The following is a 25,011-nucleotide window of genomic DNA, read 5'->3' on the forward strand; positions in this document are numbered from 1 at the left end:
GAACTCACGTGCCTGCCTTCATATCGCTCGGTCTCTTCTGACCAGTTCGCTTAAATACCCACTCTATCTAGACACTGTATCCCACTGAATTCCAGCGTCACAGAAAGCCTCTGAAGGTCTCAGAGCACTCGACGGAAACTTAAGTAGGCACGGAAGGCCCGACCTACACCACGACGAAGGGGAGCCCCGACTGCTGAACTTGCCTACGATAGGAGGGATACCTGGGTAATAGTAGAGCGCCCAAATAAGCATAAGTACTTGCAGAGCAAAATACTTCCTTGGTTAATTAGCTTAACGGGCATAAACAGCGAATAGGCCTACTTATTCGGGCTATCGTGGATAGGTCACTATATACGCCTCCCCCTACGCCCGCTCCTAGGCCTACCTAGGCGGCGCCGCCGATAATAACAACGTGAGGCTTAGCAAACCTATATCTATTGTGACGAAATAGCACTGGCCATGTTTGCAAAATTATATTTTTCATGAATTTTCTTTGACTAGCAGTGCCCCAACAGCTTAATGGGGCACACGGCCTGAACTAATGAGCTGTATATCCGACTTGGGTATATTGAGGGCAATTTTCAGAAGTAGCCCTGGGAGCTTTCTTGAGTTTGGAGCTAATCTAGTCGATCGGCTTGCAATTGGCTTTGGTTAAGTAACGAAATACACTACCTCCTGCTTGGCATCTCATATATTAATGTCCACATACAAAGCCTTAGAAACTAGCATTTCCTTGTTATTTTAGTAGCTTGTATCTCGTTAACCTAGCTTAGAAGTTTAGCGTTGACGTCAATCATTCCAAAATCCAGTTTCATTCTGGACGAATCCGAGAAGCCTTGATTGAGCCCTGACACTAGTACATGTATTCACAGTCTTAAACTTGCTCCGCCAGAGTCCGATTCGCAGCCACGCTGCCATTAGCAACTGGTATGAATGCGGGCATGACGACCGACTCGTCCCTTTTTCTGCTGACCCCATCTTCAGGGGCTCCATAGCCACCTCCACCGGGTGTCTCGATCACGAACCGATCGCCACGTTGAACTCGGATGGAATTCTTACCGCCGACGTTGATACAGCGACCAGCCTTGGTGATCCACGTATTCTTCCCGCGCTGACCGTCTTCTCCACCTGCCATTCCATAAGGTGCGAAGCTCCGTCGTTCCGAAAGAATCGACACAGACATGGGGAGTCTCAGCTCTATATCCCTGATAACTCCATCGCCACCCGGGTATATACCCGCACCACCACTTCCGCTACGGAAGCTGAAACGACGCAGGATAACAGGGTATCTTCGTTCAAGAGATTCAGGGTCAGTTATCCGCGTGTTAGTCATGTTGGTGTGCACACCATCTGTTCCAGCCCAACTAGGGCCTCCGCCGCTCCCACCGGCTATAGTCTCATAATATCCAAATCCATTTTCGCCATCGTTGCCGAAGGTTAGGTTATTCATGCATCCTTGGCTTGCGGCGCATACTCTAAAGCTCTTGAAAATGACATCTACGATGCGTTGCGACGTCAACACATTGCCGGCGCAGACAGCGGCTTCAGAATCTGGACACAGGAGTGACCCGTTGGGAACAATGATTTGGACCGGCTTGATACACCCATGGTTGAGCGGAATATCAGAATCGACCATGCAGCGCAGTGCGAAAATGACTGCTGAATTGCAGATTGCAATCGGAGCATTCCAGTTCCCTGTTATCAACTTGGATTAGTTTCAAATTAAGCTGACAGTTATAGAGCACAATTACCGTATACCTCTGGGCCGGTGCCCGTGAAGTCGAAAATGGCGGACCCATCGGTAGGATTGATCGTCACTTTCAGTTTGATCGGGGTTCCGTCATCCATATAGTCCACAGCAGATATGTCTTCTCCTCTGCGCTCATGTGCGAGACGCTTCAAAAGAGTGCGCACGGCCAGCTCAGCCGCCTCCTGGATTGCACGCATGTAAACCTATTCCTAATTAGCGACACATCTTCCATCATGCAATGTGCTTGATAAATACCTGAACAGTGGGAAGAGAATACTCTTCGATGAGACGTTGCATGAGACGAGTACCACAGTGATTTGCGGCCACTTGGGCCTTGAGGTCAGTGACATTGTCTTGGTATCGTCGGGACCCGCTGCTGCCTGGGAAACGTGCTGGCTCCACACATAGAACGCGATGAAGCTCATCCTCATCGAAGTGACCAGCACGAACCAGCAGATGAGAGTTGAAGATAGCACCTTCTTCTGAGAGGAGCTTTGACGTTGGCGGCATCGAGCCGGGGAGTATCCCACCTACCTACCGGAAACAATGAGTGGGGGAGTTACCAAAATTCATGATTGAAAGTCACTCACATCGGCATGATGGCCGCGCGAAGCAGCCCAGAATATGATATTCCTCCCGGCAGCGTCGAAGACCGGAGTAATAACCGTTAAGTCGGGGAGATGAACACCCCCATAGGCTTACTGAAAGTTAGAGAGATTTTGACGTCGGCTTGTGACCAAGAAAAGCTGGAGCACGTACCTGGAGTATTTGAAAGTAACACATCCCCATCTTGCAGCTTTCCACGCCACTCAGTAATCTGGGATTTTACTGCAAAGGCCATACTCCCAATCATGGCTGGTACATGAGGGGCGTTGGCAACTAATTCCCCTTCTGGCGTGAAGATTGCACAAGTAAAATCCAGTCGCTCCTTGATGTTCGCGCTGGTACTGACATTCTGCAAAACGCGGCCCATTTGCTCCGCTACTCCCATGAACCGATGTCGGAAAATGGAAAGCTGAATGGGGTCAATTGTTTCTGAGCTAGTCGACTTGGGGGCTGGCTGATCTATGTCAAGGATCAAAAGATCTCGAGTGATGGTTGCTTTTGAATCTGGACTCACGACGACCGTCTGCGTTTTGTCAATAATCATAGCGGGCCCTTCAATCTCAGTTCCCTCAGAAAGTGTATTAAGGTGATAGATAGGCGTGTTGACCCAACCTATCGAACTGAAACGTGTGGAAACCCTGGAGCTGGGCGTGGCTCCAGCGGTAGCAGACGTGGAAATTGAGGGAGACTTGACCTGGAGATATGAAGAGTCTTCCGGGGAAACACTGCATCCAATTACTCGGACACGAATGGTGTCCACATACACAACACGGTTCACAGGAGTGAATCCGAATTGCTGATGATGCGCTTTGACGAATGCTTGTTTCGCGTCACTATCAGGACTCTCCCAGGGTATCATGATGGAGGTTTCGCTGCCATTATATCTCCATCTCATGTTCAGGAACCGATAAGCCCGGATGTTGCTGAATGATTCCATAGTCTTACTGCATCGGGCATAGTCGACGAGGCTGTCCAGGGAATCATTGATAACATCAATGGCAGACCCTTCAAAGGCTTTCGCGCAGACTCGTTCCTCTTCATGTACAACTTCTGCTAGTCCAATCCCGTAGGCAGACAAGATAGAGGAATACTTGTGAATGAGCACGCGTTTGATACCAAGGTCGCTGGCAATAGCACAAGCATGCTGGCCACCCGCGCCTCCAAATGAGGCAAGCTGATGTTTTGCAACATCATGGCCCTTCTCCAGAGTCAAACTCCGGATGGGTCCACACATTGCAGAATTTGCGACCTGTAGGAAGCTGTTTAAATAATACTTATTAGCGAATGAAACAATGAGATATGATTGTGGGCATCACTTACCCATCTGCAACCTCTGCCCATGTAAGTGACATGCCAGTCTCCTTGTTTATAACCTGGGTCAGCTCCTGGAATTTAGTGAGAACGATGTCTCTGTCTAATGGCTCATCTTCATTAACACCAAAGACAGATGGAAATTCTTCAGGGATCAAACGGCCGAGCGCGAGATTTGCATCTGTAACGGTCAGTGGACCTCCTTTCCGGTAACAAGCAGGACCAGGATTAGAAGAGGCGCTCTCGGGTCCGACCGACATGAGCCCATTCCTCCAGGTCAGGATACTACCGCCCCCAGCGGCAATTGTATTGACATTCAGCTGTGGAGCGTGGATAGTGATCCCGGCAGTTATTGTCTCGAAGATATGATCCAGTTCACCGTCATATCGACTAACATCAGTGCTGGTTCCTCCCATATCAAAACCAATCACCGGAGCTCGAGTTTCAGTATCGAAGCATGTTCGAGAAAAGCCAATAACGCCTCCAGCTGGCCCTGAGAGTATAGAGCGAAGCCCTGAAAGACTAGACGAGGGCACCAGGCCTCCGTCTGATTGCATGAATTCTAGTCGCGTCCGAGAATTACCTATATTGGGGAAGCTTCTGGAGAACTTTTCAAGATATTGTTTGATACTCGGTGTCAAATATGCGTCAATTACCGTGGAGTTACCACGGGGGACGAGCTTTGGTCTTGAAGATATCTCATGTGAGAGTGACACATTCTCAAACCCAATTTCGAGTGCCATATCTCTGATTTCTAGTTCGTGCTTTGGGAAGCTGTACGAGTGCATCAGGCACACTGCCAGGGAGCGAAACCCTTCTTTGTAAATACTTTGGAGTTGAACTTTTGTGCTGGCCGTATCCAGGGGCTGGAGTACTTGAATTATCTCTCCTGATGCTGCAATGACGGAATCCACAGGCTCTGGAGAGGTCAAATGAATATTGCGGAGATCTGAGTCGCTGCAATTTTGCACAGTTACTCGCTCTCGTATCTCAAAGGTTTTTGAATACAAGGGTATCGGCCGCCGGATTGTCAAGTCAAACATATGGGGCCGGCTCTGGGTTCCGATTTGAAGAACATCCTTGAAGCCTTCGGTAATCAGTAAGGCTGTCTTCTCTCCTTTTCTCTCGAGTAATGCATTTGTTGCAACTGTTGTACCCATACGGATCCATTCTGTTAGCGAAGGAGGGAGTTAGTGCTGATAGAAGTCTAAAGCAGTTGGGTGATCCCAAAATCGTACCGACGTCTCTCAGGTCGAGCTCTGTTCCACGCGGGATAGGAGAACCATAGTATTGCTCTAGGACGCGACGGATTGCCTCAGTCGGCGCATCCGCATAGTTCTTCGGGTCCACGGATAAGATCTTTGCTACAATATCAGGCCCATCGACGACTTGGCAAATGCAATCCGTAAAGGTCCCGCCTCGGTCTGCTCATCATATTTAGAACTGGGTGTCATCAAATAGTCTTGACCTAGAGTATGAGCTCTCTACTAACCAATTGATATGCGTAATGGCTTCGTGGTTGTAATCTTGGGCATTTTGATCCGAGCTGTGTCATGTAAGTTTTGTGCTCAAGCTGCTTATGTTTCGGGCTTGAATGACAAATATATATTAGAAGTTTTCGGTAAGATTGATGTCTTCCAACCGCAACAACTGCTTTGTTTACTTGTCCTCCGCTGAAGCCAAATATATATACCATTTTCATGAAGCACAGGAGAGGCGTTCATGGTCCGCGGTATCTGAAAAGGGATATTGAGGTGTCGTTGGAAGTGAATTTGAAGTTCGGAGAACGCTCCGCGGTGGAGGTGGAGGTGGAGCGAGCGGGGTGGGCTGGTGGAGCTCCACCGACCGGCCAACCTGATTATTTCACCAGATAATTCACAAGACGGGCCAGACAATCAACGGCTCGATAATGCATTCCTGGGAACTAACTTGGAGATATTCTGGAGCCATAAAAAGGTCATGTAGCCCGATTGCTACTCGAGATTTTTGGCTGAGCCGAAGCGTTGGAATTCAAACGGCAGATCCAATCTTGACTTTCCTTTCTCTCCATGGGCTCTATCGGTGATCACTATGAGCCAAAGGCTCGAAAAGCAGCTAGTATGGGACGGCATGTTCCTTATGAGATCATCGATGAGCCAAGCCGCTCTCGACGCAAGATCCGAATTATTGTGATCGGAGCAGGCGCAAGTGCGTTAAATTTCGCGCACGATATTGACCAGAGTACGTTGGACATCGAGTTAGTGCTCTATGAGAAGAACCCCGAGGTTGGTGGTACTTGGTTTGAGAATCGTTACCCCGGATGTGGATGTGACATTCCCTCTGTGAATTATCAATTCTCATGGGCGCCTTCTCCCGACTGGACCTCATTGTACGTATAGACTCGGTCCCCGAATCTTCATCTTCATCGAGCTGATATGAGCCGGTGCAGTTACTCAAGCGCGCCTGAGATATTGGAGTATTTCAAAGGCATCGCGGACAACTATGGGCTACGCAAATATATTCACCTCGACCACAGAGTCGTGGGCGCATCGTGGGACGAAGATAGCGAACAGTGGCAGGTGAAGATTCAAAGGGGTGACAATCCAGCGAATGTGTTAGAGGATCGATGCCACATCCTAGTCAACGCATCCGGGGTCTTGAAGTGGGTTAAACAGCTAAAAGATTGATGTAATGACTAAGCAAGCACTAACTTTCTGAGTAGCAAGTGGAAATGGCCTGCTATTCAAGGCCGAGAAACCTTTCAAGGGCCCATGCTTCATAGTGCGCATTGGGATGATCAAGTGGAATTGAAAGGGAAACGCGTGGCTGTGATTGGTTCAGGGTCCTCAGCGGTACAAATCGTTCCGACTATTCAACCAAGTGAGTTTATGAACAATTGACCTAAGGTCTTCTTTCTCACAGTCAATAGCGGTGTCTTCCCTGAAATGCTTTATCCGTAGCGCCTCTTGGGTGACTGCAGGATTTGGTCAGCGCTTCGCGGGAAAGGGAGGGACGAACTTCAAATGTCGGACTCCTTTTGCGCCTTATTAAGCAAGGCAGTGCGAGCTAACAGCTTTCAGATACTGCGAAGCAGAAGAATATATTCCGGCACAACCCTCAGAAATATCTAGCTTATCGTAAGAAGATTGAATCCGAGCTCAACTCTCGTTTCCGATTCATCCTTAACGGCTCGGAAGAGCAGGCAAACGCAAGAGCGGTAAGATTCCATATTAACCGGCACCGCACCGTTACTCGCTGAGGATAGCCCCGAGACTGATTAGTTGATTAGTATGCGGAGAGAGACATGCGATCCAAGCTCGCCCGTCGCCCTGAGATTGCTGACCATATAGTGCCAAAAGATTTTGCAGTGGGTTGCCGTAGACCTACACCTGGAAACGGATACCTTGAGGCACTCTGCAGTCAGAACACTGCAGTGGTTTCAGAGTCGATTTCAGAAATTACCCCCAAGGGTATTCGGACAGCAGACGGTGTTGAGCATGAAGTTGATGTGATCGTGTGTGCCACTGGATTTGATGTTAGTTGGCGGCCATCATATCCGACCATCGGTAGGGAAGCCCGCAGTCTGAGTGAACAGTGGAAAGACATTCCGAGGACCTACCTTTCCATTACTGTTCCGAACTTCCCTAACTACCTCAGTAAGGCTCCATCGCGAATGAATTATCTCCTGAAGATACGGTATACTAATTAGATCTGAATAGTCTTTAACGGTCCCTTCGGCCCATATGGTCACGGGAGCTTCCTCCCTATCACAGAAACCTTGTCCCGCCATTTCCTCCAAATTCTGGAGAAAATGTCATCGGAGGGTGTCACTTCCTTTGAGCCCAAAGAGGAAGCAGTCGCGGATTTCTTTGAGCATCATAGAAAGTTCATGCCACGTACTGCATGGACATCTCCATGTCGTTCTTGGTTCAAACAGGGCACTGTCGATGGTGAGGTGATGATGTGGCCTGGCTCCAGAATTCACTTCTTTGAAACCATGAAACAGCCCCGATGGGAAGACTATCATCTACGATACACCACAACAAACCGATTTGGATACCTTGGAAACGGGTTTGCCGCCCGCGAGTTTGATGGAAGCGATATGTCTTGGTACCTTGGTGCTTTGGAAGGTAATGAACAGGCATATCTCCCCGATGAGGATTTTGAAGATTTCATGGTCAAATAAGTTGAAGGTGATGTTGGGGACGATGGATATTCTTCCTAGACATTTGCAATACTTCCGAGTCATCAATCTAAGGAGAGCCGCAAATGAGCAGGATAAACTGGTCGAAACTGAGATACATCCAATGTTTTCAATACTAGTCAGATTCACTACACTCACTCTGCGACATGACTGAGAGCTTCACTTTTCTTATGGAAAGGCACCGACCCCGAGCCTCTTGGAGCTTATGGATGGAGTGTCGCAGGAACCACAGTTTTGCTCCCGAGGACCAGGCCTTAAGACATCTCTATTAGTATATCAATTTCTTGTCCTCGGCCGACGAAGTCCCTATTACTATTGATATATCAACTATATCTCAAACAATACGCATCATTAATACCGTAACGAGCTTGTTCGTCCAAAACAAGGCACTAAAAACCATGTCCCGAAGAGATCTGTCTTCTCAATATGGGTAATTTCTTCGTTGAGAACTTCAACAAAAATCGAAAACGCAAAGCTCAGGATTAAAAATGTATAGTTCTCGATGATCAAACCTACTGTCCTAGAGGTTAGAGGCTACCAACATGATAACGTGTACCCCCATGATCATAAGGCTAAAGGATTCCATAAAACGTGAAGCGCTGCTTGATCCTGGTCTCCCAGGCCACGAGCCACAGCCTGCTGCAATAGCTGCAGTGTAGTGGTGGTAATCTGGAGAGGGTAATCATAGGTCTGGGCAATAATCGTCGCTTGCTTCTATATTGCAAATTAATAAACGTCACACAGAGGCGATAGCGAAAAGACTGACCAGAATGTCTCTGCACTGAGTTAGAGTACGTATGGGAGCGATTTGTTGTCCCATCATCGCTGTTGCGACAGCTGCAAAACTTCTGCTTGCACCCGCTGTATTTGAGATTATCGAGTTCAAAGCCTTAATAGATAGACCAAGTTTTATACCGAGGGAAAGAGCTTCAACTGCTGCTACCTCGTGAACAATACTCAGCATAAGGCAGATCATTCTTGACGTTCGCTCATGGTCAGCTGCGTGGCTTTCTCGATGCGTCGCCTCGGAAATCAAGGACAAGTTCTGGGGAATGAAAATCCGCACTAAGCCAGAGTCATCTTCCTTTTCATAGCCAGCTCGTGCAGCAAATTGATAGAGACGCTCTGCAGCAGATACGATGTACAAAGGGAAGTCCTCCTTCAGACCCTCCGAAGTGACAATGCGCTGAAGGCCAGTGTTAGCAGATTCGAAAAACCCTTGTTGGTTGCCCAGATGGGCTGACGTACCAAATCTTTGACAAAGATGCTGAGAGCGGAGTGCGGCGACCAGTCATTGCGAAGCATGTGTGGCACTCGGTTCTCAAACATCCAACTATGCGCAGGACTTTTCAGCACTATGTCATAGAATTGCTTTGTATTTATCCCCATAGTCGCAGCTAGTCCCATGGCCTCTGCTGCAATAGCAATATGAACTCCTGCAAGGTGCTGATTGATAATTTGGACTTTACTGGCACACCCCAGTCCTCCGTCGATAGTGTATAGCGTTTGGCTGAACGATTGTAAAACTGGATGGGCAAGTCTAAGAGCATTTTGTGCCCCAGACGACATGATCGTCAGCGTACCTTGAGCTGCACGAAGCGCCCCACCAGATACAGGGCAATCGACAAGATTGATATCTGGCCTGCAGAATCGATGATGGATCTGGTCCAAGATCTTCTGCGGGAAGCCTGGGGCAACGGTGGAGCATAATATAATAGTGGCGTCCTTCACGAAGCCGAACACAGCACCCACTGATTCGGTGAATAATACATGCTCTATCTGCGGGGCATTCGCTACCATGCAGATAAAGAATGAGGCATCATGAACACATTCCCGTGGACTTGGGGCGACAGTGCCGCCCATGGCCAGTAATGTCTCGAGTGACATTGGGTTTAAGTCGAATCCACTGACAGGAAACCCTTCGCTGAGCAGTTGTATAGCCATTCCTCTACCCATCGCACCGAGACCGATAAACGCGACCTTGGGTTTGCCGTTGACATCTGCCTTAGTCATGGAGGTGGCTCAGCGTAATGGGAACCACTAGAAATGACTCGAGTTCGAGGAGTATTGCCGAAATGCTGCGAGTAGCAAGATATTGGCAATTCTTTGAAACTTCTGGCTCAAGAATGGCGTTCACATTGATTTTTGCATCCCTACAGATCGTTCCAAGACTCCCAGACAACCTCAGAGGTGAAAAACCGATTCAAACTAGTCCCTCCACCACTCCACTATTGCACTACTCACTCCACCTCACTCCATCACTCCATCACTCCATCACTCCATCACTCCATCACTCCATCACTCCATCACTCCATCACTCCATCACTCCATCACTCCATCACTCCATCACTCCATCACTCCATCACTCCAACTCCACCCGCCTCCCATCCCTCTACTTTCTGTGCTGATGTGAATGCACTTTCTCAGACCCAGCTCTAAAATGAGGGGTATGATTAAGTGACCCATCAAACCATATCTGTCCTATCTCCTTAAGCTTTCAAAAGTTAAATTACTATCATATATATTAATCTAATCAAATTTCCAATACATGTATTAACTAAACTTGAAAATAAATATTATTATTTTCGAATATTTATAACTTCACAGAATAATAAATGGAGAAAGTAAAAATTATATTATTTCATTCCTTGTATAAAGTACTATTAACTGATATTATTTATAAATTTGTCAGATATTATTTGACTGTTGTCCTGTTGTAAAGATTTCCCTACTAGAGACCCTTACCGTCTCCGCCATAGGCCTATTCAGACCAAGCCGGAATCTATCCACCCGTGACATCTTGTCCAAGACGAGCGTGTCCACCCGCAGGACATTCTCGCGATAGAGGGTCTGGGATTTCCAATCATAAGAACAAAGCAGCGCTCGCTGCATACCACCCTCGCTGCCGCAAAGTAGCATTGCCACCGGCGGGCGGCGAGCTCGGAATAAAGTGACGGTCAAGGTATTCGTATCAACCAAGGTGAAGAGCTTGAGCTCTCCATACCGCGAGTTTCGGGCAGCGGACACAAACTGTGCGGTGGATTCTCTGCAAATGGGATCTTTCCCCACGCACTCACCGTTCTGGGATACATGCAGCGAGAGATCGCTGGAATAGGGACTCCACTTCAAACGGCCGAGGTTAATACCGAAGACCAGCTGCTCGATCTCACCAATCTCCATGTAGCCCTCAAATCCGAACAGCCATGGCTGTGACGCCCATGTCTTCCCAACATAAAGAATGGATATTAGGTACGGAGACGCCAACATGACCAAAATATACAGGCCTGTGAATATCCACCCGATCACAGTGAATGCAAGGTAGGCGTCTGTTCCTGTTCTGGACCGGGTAATTGCTAGCGACATCACGCCTATAACAATCCAACCAGGAGTGCTGCGAAGAGCAAATCTGGCCACCGAACGTTTTGCCGTCTTACGCATCAACATGTTGACCGGCTCCAAGGATGTCCAACGAATCGGAGCACCAAAAGCACCACTCATAATCACAGTGTCTTTGCCACCGAAGCCGACAACTTGGCAAAGAGGTTCAATGTCCCAAAGATGACTGCCCCAGAAGTCGTTGATCTCATACCAAGGCTGGTCGATGTTTCGGGGTAGCATGCATACCAGCCTCTCGAGCACCCGATCGCTGTCGTTGGCCCAAGACAACCGACAAAAGGCTTCAAAGGCCGAGTCATTCGGGTTAACACTTGGACGACGTCGTAACAAGCCCATCAGAGCGTACGAAAGGTCTCCGTTATAGTACCTCGTGGTTTCACGGTTCGGAAAGCATTGTAAGGCGATGGAGACCAGCTCGAGAGGGCTTAGTATAATTGAACCTTCATAATGATCAATAAGCTCTCTTGAGACAGTGGTGTCTCCCCAGGCTTCAATTGCGAAGTTCCGCTTCGACAGAACCCGGAAGGAATCTGGGGGACAATCACGCTTGTATATGGAGATTGGTTGGCCCGATGGGCTTAGGAGGACCTCAGGAAAGGTCCACAGTCGACTTCCCAAATGGCGAAGCATTTCACCTTCCTCTGGCCTGAGACCCGGAGAGGGGCCAATAATCACCACCAAGGCTTGGGCACCCCGCACGACATCGCTGATCCGGTATATGTCTTCGAATTGGTCGTCATCATCAGGCATGCAACTGCACGCGATCCAGTAAGCCGCAACTCCTGCCGTCCGGGTAGCAGCTTTAGCAATGCGATGAAGTTCATCCATGTCTTCATTCGACTCATGACTGTACTGCTCAGTGGTATAGCATATGAACAGATACTCGAGGCTGCCATGCACTGCCTCCCATTCTTCGACGTTAACGATGACAATACCCCCGTCGTCTTGAGGCAAGCACAGCAGTCTCGGACGTAGAGGCCGCTTTGATATCCCGTTTGCATATTGACGAGGGCCCGGCAGATTGTTAGTGCTCGATGGTTCGACCTCGTGAAGATTGGTTGAAGCCGTTGAATAGCCCCAGTAGTGATACTTGAACTGTTCGTAATGGCCATTGTTTCTCAACTCTCCGCCAAGATCTGTTGGAAGAAATAACTACATGATTTCAGCCATCCTTACGCACATGGAGCTAAAAGCTGTCTTACCAGACCAGCGATAGTAACACAGGACGGAAGCCACTCCAAGCACATGCTAACCCTTGACCATGCGTCCTGGTTATTCTGAAGGTGTCGTCCCAAAAGCGAGTACACAACTCGAAGTATCGTCGGGGTAGACTCCTCAATCCTCTTCCGAGCCCAGGTCGAGTTGGCGGGGCCATGGCATATATCCTCGGACGCTTGAACTACCAGTTCTACTAGTCGCCCATCCGTAGCACTCAAGTAACGGTCATTTTCACGGCCTACCCACACGCGCCCTAAGCTGTCTTTGTGACGGTACTCCTCAACGGATTTGTATTCTCTTCCTGGCCGATAGGTCGCATGGTGTGTCTCCGAATAGGTTCTGGGGTTCAGGTATATCTCATAATACCTAGGACTCTTTTGTATCAAGATCAGTATAATGCCCGCAATGGGCAGCGATTAAACTGACCTTTGCGAGCCAGTCCGGCCTTTCGAAATTGGTAGCCATGCTTCCGCTCTACGTGTTGGATCGTTAGTCCCCTTTATATATTCATCAGAATGCCCGAAGTGAACCTTACTACCAAGGAGACTGTGCTTCCTCTACCTGGGCCGTGGTCATGGATATGCCCAAGTTCAAAATCAGACTGCATTTCTCTAGAAAGACTTGTTCAATCACTATGAGAGGACATGGGATAGGAGCCCTTCAAAAAGTCGTGTAAAAGCTTTAGACAGGGAGAGTGTTATGAGCAAAAGCCGTACGCCCGCGGTTCAGCTGGACCATGGAGGCGGCTTAGTCAGCTAGGACGCAAGGCTGAGATTCACCTCGTGACGGGTTCTCATTTGGGAGGTGGTCAGAAATTAGTGCGTTCAATGGGATCAAGGAATCAGGCTCACACTGAATGATCTTAATCATGACTAATAATACTTAGTGTCAGACTACTTAGGCCCAATCCTGGGTGTCATTTTCTAAAACAGAGCTAGTTAATATAAGTACTTTTTAGGGAATTTCATATATATATTTATGTTGGTAAACAGAGGGCTTCACATCACATGCAGAGCGGATTCAGTACTAGTACCAGAGAGAGTAACCAATCATGTGTATTGTAAGATTCTACAGTGCCAGCCTGATTGCTCTAACTCTGACTAAACTATCTTTCCTTTTTTTTCTCAGCCCCGTTCTACTACTTCCTGACCCCGCCGCGCGTGGGTGCCCCCTCGTTACTGTCTCTTGACCGCGGACAGGACTCAACATCAAGCAGTTGATATGTTGTCTATTTTTCAAGATCAGTCGCTTTTGGATCCTTTTAAGCGCGAAGCTCCCGGCAAACCCACGCCTTTGATCCCCCACACGTTCACTGTGGACGTACTAGATTCGGTCCAGGCGCCTGATGGTAACAGGGATCGTCCCAGATTTGCAATCAGCATATTGTAGCTAACACGACGCTCAGGTCGTTACCAATTAATTCCGCGAAAGGTCACTATGCCTGAACTAGGGAAATTGCCTGTACCTGTACTCCGAATCATGTTGGTACATCCACTAAGTGGGATCGCTTGCGACTAATACACTATAAAGCTTCTCGCCCCTGGATCTGCCAAGTAGCGCCACTGCTCAAGGACTTCTCTGGCTCTTTGATCACTATGCTGCGCCGTCTGCATTCCTTGCGGGCCGGTTGCGGTCGGTAACACACTCATTTGGGGCTTTGAACTCCATAAATGGCTATAATTGTATGTAAAGTACCATTTTCGATATTTATTCCGATCAATAACTTGCACATCATATTAAGGCTCCTGGTTCCACTATTTGTGCAAGAACATCACGGTGATTCATGATGCTCATGGCACCGCGCGGATATCCGATCCCAGGCCGGGAGCACCACAGATGCAGCACGGCGACTCGACGTGGATACGGTCAGGGTATTTTCTGCGATGGGCAGTGGGTCCGAATTGTGGTCCAGAAGTGACGCTTCTCTGTTTCGAAGCGTCGAAATCTCTCAAAGAACGTCTCAAACATATTTCACCATCGTCAATACCAACCAACGTCGTCCGTGACCCGTACAGCCTCTTTGCTATCATCTTCGAGGAGCTGTCTTTGCAAATGGACAATACGGTTTGGGATGTGATGGATGTGTTTCGCCAGATCGAACTGGTATATCGTGCCTCTAGCCAAGTGTAGCTGGGTAGTTGCTGACCTTCATAGAACACCTTGACCGCGATGAAGGATAGGGAGTCTTTCACTGGGCTACATAATGTTTCAAAGCATATCCTGTTTCTCCAAGAGAGCGCCGAAGCTACAATGCTCACTCTGAAAAGGTTATCCTGGCACCATCAACAAATGCTAGAAAACATCCCTGACTTGGACCGCCATGCCACTGAAATGGCACAGGGAATGCTGATGCACGTGGAGACTCAGTTCCAGTCCATTAGCCTGCGGTTGAAGGGTCTTGAAAAACGGATGAACAATATCATTGCATTGGTATGCTCTGTCCTCTTCCATAAATACCGGCAAGGCGCATGGATACACTAATACGTACTACGTACTTTAGTCCTTCCACCTCGTCACGCAAGACGGCAATCGAATTATGCAGGCAGATAGCAGTTCTATGGCCACCATTGCGTTCGTCACACTCGTATTTCTTCCAGTGTCGACAGTATCAGTGAGCTTTATGTATCCCATTTGTGGCTATGAAAACTTCTCGCTAACCCTCTAGACTATATTCGGAAATCAATTTTTCAATTTCGACCCTGTTACGATCCGTATGTCCCAAAGCTTCTGGATCTTCTGGGTAGTGTCCGTTTCGCTGACCGTCCTGGTTTCTCTCGTATGGCGTGTTATCACTAAGGGCTTGCCGCCCGGATTGTACGATGCGTTTAATATGAGAAAGGGGAGGTGAAGTCTGTAATAGTCATATTGACCTGAAGGCTCTCTTAATCGAACTACCAATGTATAGAAACGCAGTAAACATCTAGATCACAACACCAAGTCCATGATAGTATTCTCTTTAATTACTGCAATGTTATAAATCCAACTCTCACATCTTCAGAATACTGCTACATGAAAGCCGTAAGGAAACAGACCAGATCGACTAGATAGCTTCTACCTAGAGCATTTCCTCGTTAGAGCCCGTAAGTATGTGCGCCCGCTCATCGTTCGCAGAAGATGGCCTGAATAAGCCATAGATGCCTAATTTATGCACCTGCATGCAACAATGGACAATGCCTATGGATTGCCCTGTTATGCAGATAAACGGCACTATTTCTTCATAATTCATGTTGTCCGTCATAGGTGTTCCCTGCCCCTTGCTATCACCAATGAGAAGAGATAGACTGTAGGTGAAAAAGAAGAACCACCCAACAGCTAGAGAGGAAGCTCCATTCTATTTGTCCGTCAGCACCTCAACTATGCAACTAGCAAGCCATGGGTAGCAGCGTACCATAGAAAAACGTCGGGCATTGTTTAGCTTTTGGATGATTGTGAATATCTTGAACGAAATATGTAGAGAAGCGATCATAACGATACCGTCGAACGCAAGTTGGAGCCCATAAGTCGAATGCTGATAGTCTGTGTCGTATCCAAGTTGTGACAATAACCAGGTAATGAAATGTGGGATGGATATAATAACGAGGCTCACCAAAGTACTGCCGTGCATTTGTGACCGAAGAATCGTCTTTGTAATATCGTTACAATTTTGCGCCTGGTAGGCATGTATAAGCCGGTATAATACATTCAGGATAAGTATACTCTGCAGATATTTGCAGATCTGAGGGATGATTTTCATGGCTTCAGCGGTTTCTGGTGGTGCGTCTCTCAGAATTCTGAATAGCGAATAAATAGTAAATGCTATATGTCTAAAATGGATTATCAGCCAAGGACATTCCTGACCCGTGTACGAAAGTCGCCACGTAGGTCGATACATTGTTTGACTTAGAAGGAGGATGAAGAGAGATTTAAACGGTATTGCTTTTGGATTATGCGTCGGCCGTCTTATTAGACATGAACCAAAGACAGACCCCAGAGAAACAATTCCAGCTATTATAGAAAAGACTAAAGAGACAATGATTGGCGTTTCATAGCTTCGCGCGACCATATTGTGTGGAATGCTGAGGTGACGATGAAGTGCACGTTGTTTTATGGAGCTTTATGGAGAAGCAAATCGTTTAAGGCTCTATTGAATTGGTTTAGAACGGGGAATTTGACTGGATTTATTCTATTGCCTTGTCTAGGGGAAGAAAGACGTAAGGCTAGCATTGCTGCATCATGAATGGCTGGCCCGGCGTTAGCGTGAGGCTGATCTGACCAAGGCTGCCACTTTCAACAAGGCAGCCTCCGTCCTCTGCCTCGTGATGCCTTAAGTTCTTGCCTCCCTGCTCCCTTTCTTTCTCTGCCTGCTCTCAGTTACGTCCTCCTCCCTCAATTGTTGGATTCTTACCACCGATCCCCACAACAAGCCTTCGGATTAACTATAATGGCCCCACACCAGGTAAGCCCGTCTTCCGCCTAATTTCACACAATTCCTATCTAAAAGACTTCATGAAGGATGCTCAGCCTAAGCGACACGGAGGAGGATACGTCCCAGTGGGCGCCAAATATCAGCCTCGATATCAGTCCCGTACACATGAAAACACGGGAAATTCAAATGAATCGTCTCAGCATTCCACCGTTTCTGAGCGACCTAGGACCTTTCCCATCCAGCGGGGTAGTCATGGAGGGAGCTATATTCCTGGGAAGGGTAGAGAGACGCCGTGAACTAGGTTATAGAACTACAAAAATCCCGCGGTGCAAAACACAAGTCAAGTATCGTTAGCTCTGCGAGACTACCTTGAAATACAAGTGGACATGGTTCAGATGGGCTAGATTCCGAACATGATATTTATTGCTTATTTTGAATATAACCCCCATCTCCGCCACGCTCCGATATCGCGAACAGCCTCGGGAAATGCATTGTGGTTAACTCGTCGCTTGCCCTCCTTAATGCACTTCACTCAAATCTAAGCCATAGGTTCCCTACTCAGCATTCCTATGTTTAGACCTCTAGCATAGCCTAACCTCGGGTTACCGGTTTCTACCCTTAGGCTGTCCCAACTTGGGTTCATGGTGAGATTCCCAGTTTTCCTATTTCCGCTCGCAACATAAGCGCGTTGGCCCTCACATGGAGCCGGATAAGATTCTGGACTCGGAGTGGTAGATTTATACTTGTGTCATTTGGGCTACCCAAAACCACGCCGTAGCATCCTTTTTTCTGTAACTGTGCTTAATTCATGCTTTACCTACACGGGATAACAGAGCTGAGTAGAGAGCCGTCGTTCAGGGAGCGCTTTCTGACACCATAGTAATGAAAATTACAAAGCTTAAGCACCAAGTTTTGTGGCGTAAACTTGTTTAATGCACCAACATCAAAGTTTATCCGAATAAAGCCGGAGACCCTGCCCTCTTGCGAGTGAGGCTGCAGATTCGCTCCGGAGGTGGGCCAAATTCCCGAGCCTGATTTAAAAAGCGACGCCGTGATGTTCGCCCTTTACAAGTCAGGCGCACCTGGACGCGGCATTTGGTGTATATTAGCGGTGCTCTGATTCGCGACACGCTTCAAATCATTGCATATCCCCATGTTTGCTTTTTATCTCGGGATTTGTAATTGGGTAGCTTCCATGGTTTCATCTTGGCCGTACTGCAGGCAAGGCTCTCGGTCTCCTCAATCACGCGGAGGCTCGAGCCTCGACCTCGCCCCTCAATGGCCCATTGAGAGAAAATTACCTAAGTGCCTTAGTGATTGAGTGGCTGACCACGAGCAGATCCATCCTGTTGTATATCTGTGCCCCCCCGGGTTTTCCGTTTTTCTTTTTCCTTTGTTTGCTTTTTTCATTGGGTTCAATGCCCTGGCCGCTTTGATTCCACTCCTTCACCCTGTAATATGTTGTGACACTCTCACTCCAGCCAGGGTCAGCTGAGCTTTTGCCTCCTCTTCTTCCTGCGCGGTCTTTGACCCACCACCTCCTCCAACCAACCAGCCACACATCCTGTTATGATCTAGGTGGATCGAATATATTAGGTCCTCCCTATATTCTAAGAAAACTTACTAGCAAAGTTGGAATCATAGTATTCGATTTAAATATGAATTTAAAATATATAAATATATATATATTTATAAATTAAGTATACTTATAAGCTCTCTCATAGAGTGTATTTACTAAATCAAATTAGAAATAATAAAATGAATAAGTTCCTAAATTCCTTGATTAAATTATAATAAATAGTTATAATTTGTTAATTTTGATATAATTTTTTCTCAAAAATTCTTGCACGGTACAGTTCAAGAAAGTCCTCTGAGCTTCTGAAACGCCCATATCGCCGCGCTTCACCTTGGCCACCGCTCTTACTAATGACAACGCAAGACCGTCATCGCCCCCATCGTGACCACCTTTGGCACAGGGCATATTATACACCACTTCGAAGCCAGAGCTGAAGTCGCTCACACGAATAGTGACTGCATCGTAAACAATCTCCCCTGTGGAACCTGATTTACGTCCACGACGCCTGCTGATAGCGTCTGTGAGAGCAACCATATGGAAACTGGGCAATTTTTGCAGGGCATTACTGAGGCTCAGTGCCTAGGTTGCCCGTGTAAGACTGCTGCTTCAACAACAATGAAGATCATTTGGACTCATTCGTCTGTTTTTGAGCGAACGGCAGAAGTTCACCCTCCAACTCTATGGTGACCATTTGATCATCATTATCAGGTTCCCAGACACAGCACCCATACCAGTTTCTCCGGCTCACCTGCGATACTGGTGTTTTATCATCATAGTCCTCGCCAAGAACTTCCAATAAGGACTTCGCTGCAGAAGAGAGTCCCTGATTTCAAAACACATCCTCAATATCAGGAACTATTGCATCGATAGGACGGTCACGGTTGCCTGCCCTAAGCGCTGATGCAAATAGAGCGATTTAGCACTGTACTAACAATTTGTCTCCACAGGACAGCTCAAGCAGTTGGTGGCTGTACCAGCACCAGAGGACTTATTAGCTTGCCTGAAGAAGTGCAGGCGCCCTGAAGAAATCACCTTTGAAGAGAGATGAGGGGGTTCGGGATTGAATATAGAAGCCGGCAAACAGAGAAGCCAGAAAAGAAAATCGATGTCGTGGCACGACTATGTGAGGAGCGAAGGTGCGCTAATGGAGTCTCTGCGCCAAGGACCTCTGGATATGATCAGCAACTGTCACGATAATTTGTAGTCTAATTTATGCGGAACATACCGCACATAACAATGTTCAAAGGGCTTCCAGCCAACTGCTTCAGTACAGTCAACACTGATAACATAACCAACCGCTCAATCCTCACGAACAAGCTTCCATAACATAACCTGGGGGCGGCTATGCCATAAAACCAAGCCAACAGCAAAGATTGCTTCAGTCTGCAACATCTCCCATGATTTCAAGAATATCCCATAAATACAAAGAAGATCACTCAGCTGCGTTGCTAGCAGCTTCTCACACATAATATATAGCCGCGAAGCATAATTCATAACTGGCAGCGCAAGGCCATGATGTCGCATAACCCAGTGGTGCCACAGCCTGGACAACTATTGCATGAAGGTCATCCAATAGGCATACAGATACTGCATCAATCCCTGGGTCCGTCACCGTCCCTGTCAAGCGTTCCAGCTCTCTTCGATTGACTTCATGGCTGATGAAATCCTCCAAGCTAGAAAAAGCCTGGCCTTCAAGCGGCTTACCTGTCCCGCAGATAAACCTTTCGACGAATGCTCGCCTCTTGAATTCAGATGGCTCAGCTACTGCGGCAATAATGCGTTCGCCAGAACTGTGAAGTGGCTCAGAATAAGAATAGCCACGGTATCCTGCGCCTACGCTTTTTAGGGATGTGGTAGGTACGGCTATAGGGCCCTTGGGTCTTGTATACCGAAACAACTGCACGATCGCGGACTTGCCTATAAATTGGTAATGAAATGACTATGAAATGAAAAGGTCTGGGGATTGGGGAAATGAGACTGCAGGGAGATGATAGTTTTTGAACACGTTGGAAGCCGCCATTTATCTTAAATTTGCGGTCCTCGGCTTACTACCTCTGGCCCGCATATTCCGGATTCTCCGTTCCGATTTCACTATGTAGGTATTCGCAGTAGTCTAGAGAGCCATCAAACCGGTAGAAAAACTACGGCTTTCTATGGAATTATTCTGGTTACCACAGAAATCTGGTGTTTAGTACCGTATAAATAACAAAGTACGGTCCAGTTCAAAACATATTGGATATGCCATTTCCACGCCAGTGAGTCAGGGTATTCGGAGAATGCCGGTAAAGGGTAGTAAGGCGAGAGCGAACCTATTTCTGGGCCAAGTATACAATTGGTTCAGCCTGATGCTCATCTGGTTCTAGGCTCTGGTTATGAGGTATAGTTCTCCAATTAAAATTGAGGCCATGACTCGTCAAACTTCGGAACCGGCGTGTTTATTGCGCTACTGGCTTTACTGCTTCCCTTCAATAATAATAAGTTAGTCTGCAATTATATGAATAGTTGTAACAAAAGTACAAGATCAAAAGGCTCACCGTGCGTTTTCATGTACTGATCTATAAAAAGCTTTCCTGATCAGGTTTGAAGTGATTGATGAAAATCTTCAACGAGACTTTACACTGGTTGTCCATGACAGGTGGCGGTTAATATGAGAAAACAAATGGCAAATAAGGAATTGTCTAGCCTCCTACAATTTCCATGTTAGTTGTCGCGAATAAGATACCTTTAGGGCCTACAGTGCCGCAGACGACATCTACTGGCCAAATCATCTCCATGCATCATGCATGAGGGCACACAATCACTTGCTTAAGCAATCTCACGCCGCTAACTAGAAGCAGTAAAAGTAGAAAGTGACTAGCGCAGACTGATTGTTGCTTCATGACAGATAACTTTTAAAATAAGCTGGCCTTTATGCAAAACTAAGATTTTCGTGAGGAATAGGATACGTCTTTATTCCCATGTATTTATTTTTGTCATTGCAATTTCCTCACTGGACCAAAGGTAAGCTTTACTTTATGAGCTTGTTCTGATGTTTTCATCTCCCGAGCGCGCCTTGTTTTTGATCTCCCGCCTCGAAGGATCCTCTTAGATATGGGTGCTAAGAGGGGACTGAGGAGGCTTAGAGAGTATAGGGTCAGCTGACAAGTGGGGCCGCTTTCAACCTCTGTTTGCGTCAATTACCCCTGTATATACCACGTTTATTAAATGTAACCTCAATTGCAGAGTACAAACACCGGAAAGACATGGTCAACTCCAGGAAAGCAGAGGTTCACATGCTACGTGAGATTCAGCGGGAAGTGGAGCCGCTTTCAGCCTTTCCGATAGAGTATTATTCTTAACCAGTAATCTTCTAATTTATATCAACTACCCCTGTATACACTATCTTAATCAAATGTAACCTCAATTACGGAGTACAGAACTCCGTTGTAAGTCTTACTGAATTCCAGAAAGGAAGAGGACACCGGTCTACCTACGGATTCAGCACGTACTTACCACGCCCCTGACCTCGTACTCAGCAGATCCATTTCTTGTACATGTGTCTCTCTAAAGAACCTCTATTCTATCAAGTACCTCATAATTTCGCTAAGGAGAACTTGGCAATCCGAGACTGAGTCATCATGCAGAGGCCTACTGAGCAAAAGACTCTAGAACAAGAGCCCCTAGATGAAAATCTGCCGGAGGGTGAAGAGGAACGGCATATCCATGGAATCAAAGTAAGTGCGTTTAGATTGAAATTGAAATTGAAATGTTACTGACAGCTGTAGTGGTTTCTTTTGGTTGCTAGCACGTTGACAGGCAGCTTCATCTATGCTCTGGATAATACCATCGTGGCTAATATTGCACCAGTTTGTTCATTCAAAATTGCTGCAAGAAGGAAACTCTGACAAATATAAAGGCTATCGTTAATCATTTCAATGCGGTCGAGAATTTGCCGTGGTTATCAGTTGGGTCAGTTTTAATACGATAGGTTTTATTGATGAGCACCTCTAACAATACCCGGGGGAGATAGGTTTATGATCGGTGGGGTGGCAATGGTTCTTATTTACGGCAAGCTATACACTCTATTTAACACGAAATGGCTGTATATCACGTCCACTGTTATCTTTATGGCCGCCTCTGCACTCTGTGGTGCCGCTCCTTCCATAAACGCTGAGATCGTTGGACGCGTTTTTGCAGGCGCAGGTGGAAATGGAATGTACTTCGGCATTCTAGAACTTCTATCAACGAATACCACGAGCCGTGAGCGTCCGCAATACTTGAGTTTGACGTGAGTGAGAGCCCTCTACGTGAACTTGACGACGGACTTGTTGACAAGGACACAGAGGCCTAGTTTGGGGCTTAGGAACCGTCCTTGGTCCCGTCGTTGGGGGTGGATTTGAAAAGTATACCTGGCGCTGGGCATTCTACATAAATCTCCTTTTCGGCGCCATTCTTATACCGACCTACCTTCTTGTGATTCCTTCCAAAGATCCAGCACCTGAAGTGCCCTATCGACAAAAGCTTTCTAATTTTGATTGGGTTGGTAGCTTACTGAACGTTGCTGCATTTGCAACCCTAGTGATGGCAATTAACTTTGGCGGCACTCTATACGCCTGGAATAGTGGCCAAATCATTGCTTTGTTCATAGTGTCAGGGGCACTTTGGATCTTATTTGGCATCCAGCAAGGTTTTACTATTGCCAGCTCCCTACAGGGTCGGTTACTGCCAATGCATCTTTTTAGGCAGAAGGAACCGACCCTACTATTCTTTGCTTGTGCCGCAGTAGGAATGGTGACATATCCAACCGTGTACTACATACCCATCTATTTCCAGTTCACTCGGGGCGATGATGCAATTCAATCTGCCGTCAGGTTGCTTCCCTTTATCTTTATATTGATCGTGGCCATTCAGTCAAATGGCGCATTAATGTCTCGCTTTGGTTATTATAAGCCATGGTACTTACTCGGAAGCATAGTAGCCCTGACTGCAGCAATTCTGATAGGTTAGGTGATAAATGTTCTTTATATCCCTGTCAAAGCTAATCAAAACATAGCTACTATTATCCAAGTTCACACAAGACCGGCCATTCTCTACGGACTTGAAATTGTAATAGGATTAGGCGCCGGTTCATATACTCAGGCAGCCTTTGCTGTGATCCAGGCCGTCGTGGCCCCCTCCGAAGCTGCTGATGGTCTTACTCTGATGCTGCTAGGTTCGTCTAATCCAGTACTTGTTTCGGAAATTCTCTTACAATAAACCAGCTCAACTCCTTGGAATGACCTTTGGACTATCCATCACAGGTGCAATTTTCGTTAATGTCGCCCAGAATGGCCTTTTCAAGTTGCTTCCCAACCTATCCCGGGAGCAGGTTTCTCAGGTTGTCTCGGGAACCAGCAGTGCGCTACTAAACAAACTTCCATATACTGTTCGAGACCGGGCGTTGGATATAATCGTGCACTCTTGGCGCTATCTGTAAGCGGGGTTCTTCGCTCATCCTTTCTTGTGGTATACATAAACTAATATCTTAAGATTTACTTGTGTGAGCTTTGGGGCTGGAGTCAGCCTGCTTTGCGCAGTGTTTATGGAAGTGAGTTCTTTTTTTTACTAGAAATCTGCGAGGACAAAATTAACTTTTTATAGAATAAACGTGCGAACATGGTGTCTGCTGCAGGCGGGGCTTGACTTTTAGTTGATATTTTTCACCTTGTGAACCGCATGGTATATCCTGGAAGTTGCATTATCGATAGGCCAATGCCTCTGAATGCTCTTGTATTGGGGAACAGCGTTTTGCACGCAATCGCTTTACTCTCAGAGCAGGAATGTGGACCGAGTTTAATTGATATTTGGAGGCGAAGCCATACGTAAAGCATGGGCATGGTTTTGCCAAATACAAACTTATTTACAGTAATAGTTAGCGTAGCTTAGGTAGACACTCACCTGTTGAACCCTAGTATCTAGTTTCGGTAATCGGTATTATTCATTCGCCGTCCCAGTCTATCGTAGTCGATGGCTATGTGGGAGCCGCCCCAGCGCTTGTGAGCAGTAGGGGTGGTTAATAATACTTATTTATATATCTGATGTCTGTATACATCGAGGGCTTGGGTCCGCTTGGGCATTTGCCTAGGGTTCCCCAAGTCCTCTTCAACATCTATATATCCATTGACCTCAGTGCTCTGCCTCATCTACTTCCTTCTTCTAGTAGGGAAATCTTCACAACGGGATAACGATCAAATGATGTCAGATAAGCTTCTAGTAGGTAAATGTTCACAACAGGACAGTGGTCAAATAATAACTAATCAATTAGAACTGGTATTACTTAATAATACCTTATACATGGAATATATTAATACAGCTTTTTCTAAATCAATTTTTCTATAGAGTTATAAGTATTTAGAAATAATATATTTCCTTCAAATCTCAATTAATATATATAAATCTATTATGAAGATTTCCCTACTAGACAATAATCAATAATCAATTTTATTGAATTATTATTTAAGGTTAAAAGATATAATATTATTATAATCATAATTTATGACTAATTATCCAACTAAATACATCCATCTTATACTAAGTAAGATAATAAT

The 25,011-nt window shown here is 46.7% G+C and overlaps 8 protein-coding genes across 8 annotated transcripts; 3 read left to right on the top strand and 5 right to left on the bottom strand.

Annotated features, from left to right (window-relative positions):
- Positions 1 to 874: 874 nt before the first annotated feature.
- Positions 875 to 5,202, bottom strand: AKAW2_50027A (uncharacterized protein; the record flags this gene model as incomplete). The annotated part of the gene is made up of 8 exons (XM_041689799.1): positions 875 to 1,695; positions 1,752 to 1,953; positions 2,006 to 2,284; positions 2,341 to 2,447; positions 2,510 to 3,615; positions 3,677 to 4,838; positions 4,906 to 5,091; positions 5,160 to 5,202. The coding sequence occupies 8 exons, from the start codon at positions 5,200 to 5,202 to the stop codon at positions 875 to 877; spliced, it is 3,906 nt and encodes a 1,301-aa protein (XP_041543448.1).
- Positions 5,203 to 5,715: 513 nt separating this feature from the next.
- Positions 5,716 to 7,832, top strand: AKAW2_50028S (flavin-containing monooxygenase; the record flags this gene model as incomplete). Its single annotated transcript, XM_041689800.1, has 7 exons — positions 5,716 to 6,035; positions 6,096 to 6,308; positions 6,369 to 6,526; positions 6,576 to 6,671; positions 6,727 to 6,863; positions 6,936 to 7,302; positions 7,366 to 7,832. 7 exons carry the CDS (start codon positions 5,716 to 5,718, stop codon positions 7,830 to 7,832), a joined length of 1,758 nt encoding a protein of 585 aa, XP_041543449.1.
- A 582-nt stretch (positions 7,833 to 8,414) lies between these two features.
- Positions 8,415 to 9,863, bottom strand: AKAW2_50029A (uncharacterized protein; the record flags this gene model as incomplete). Its single annotated transcript, XM_041689802.1, has 3 exons — positions 8,415 to 8,564; positions 8,617 to 9,036; positions 9,099 to 9,863. 3 exons carry the CDS (start codon positions 9,861 to 9,863, stop codon positions 8,415 to 8,417), a joined length of 1,335 nt encoding a protein of 444 aa, XP_041543450.1.
- A 675-nt stretch (positions 9,864 to 10,538) lies between these two features.
- On the bottom strand, positions 10,539 to 13,071 carry AKAW2_50030A (uncharacterized protein; the record flags this gene model as incomplete). The annotated part of the gene is made up of 4 exons (XM_041689803.1): positions 10,539 to 12,398; positions 12,449 to 12,838; positions 12,891 to 12,938; positions 13,000 to 13,071. The coding sequence occupies 4 exons, from the start codon at positions 13,069 to 13,071 to the stop codon at positions 10,539 to 10,541; spliced, it is 2,370 nt and encodes a 789-aa protein (XP_041543451.1).
- Positions 13,072 to 13,685: 614 nt separating this feature from the next.
- AKAW2_50031S (uncharacterized protein) lies at positions 13,686 to 15,312 on the top strand (the record flags this gene model as incomplete). Its single annotated transcript, XM_041689804.1, has 7 exons — positions 13,686 to 13,812; positions 13,870 to 13,945; positions 13,995 to 14,146; positions 14,206 to 14,567; positions 14,619 to 14,894; positions 14,965 to 15,075; positions 15,130 to 15,312. The coding sequence occupies 7 exons, from the start codon at positions 13,686 to 13,688 to the stop codon at positions 15,310 to 15,312; spliced, it is 1,287 nt and encodes a 428-aa protein (XP_041543452.1).
- A 207-nt stretch (positions 15,313 to 15,519) lies between these two features.
- AKAW2_50032A (uncharacterized protein) lies at positions 15,520 to 16,506 on the bottom strand (the record flags this gene model as incomplete). The annotated part of the gene is made up of 3 exons (XM_041689805.1): positions 15,520 to 15,795; positions 15,853 to 16,267; positions 16,334 to 16,506. The coding sequence occupies 3 exons, from the start codon at positions 16,504 to 16,506 to the stop codon at positions 15,520 to 15,522; spliced, it is 864 nt and encodes a 287-aa protein (XP_041543453.1).
- Positions 16,507 to 18,670: 2,164 nt separating this feature from the next.
- Positions 18,671 to 18,979, bottom strand: AKAW2_50033A (uncharacterized protein; the record flags this gene model as incomplete). The annotated part of the gene is made up of 1 exon (XM_041689806.1): positions 18,671 to 18,979. The coding sequence occupies one exon, from the start codon at positions 18,977 to 18,979 to the stop codon at positions 18,671 to 18,673; it is 309 nt and encodes a 102-aa protein (XP_041543454.1).
- A 3,083-nt stretch (positions 18,980 to 22,062) lies between these two features.
- Positions 22,063 to 24,106, top strand: AKAW2_50034S (uncharacterized protein; the record flags this gene model as incomplete). The annotated part of the gene is made up of 9 exons (XM_041689807.1): positions 22,063 to 22,158; positions 22,210 to 22,290; positions 22,341 to 22,393; positions 22,455 to 22,712; positions 22,768 to 23,426; positions 23,478 to 23,636; positions 23,686 to 23,896; positions 23,954 to 24,011; positions 24,065 to 24,106. 9 exons carry the CDS (start codon positions 22,063 to 22,065, stop codon positions 24,104 to 24,106), a joined length of 1,617 nt encoding a protein of 538 aa, XP_041543455.1.
- Between the last annotated feature and the right edge of the window lie 905 nt (positions 24,107 to 25,011).

This window comes from Aspergillus luchuensis, chromosome 5 (assembly GCF_016861625.1).
Source record: "Aspergillus luchuensis IFO 4308 DNA, chromosome 5, nearly complete sequence".
In the NCBI taxonomy this organism is placed as follows: domain Eukaryota; kingdom Fungi; phylum Ascomycota; class Eurotiomycetes; order Eurotiales; family Aspergillaceae; genus Aspergillus; species Aspergillus luchuensis.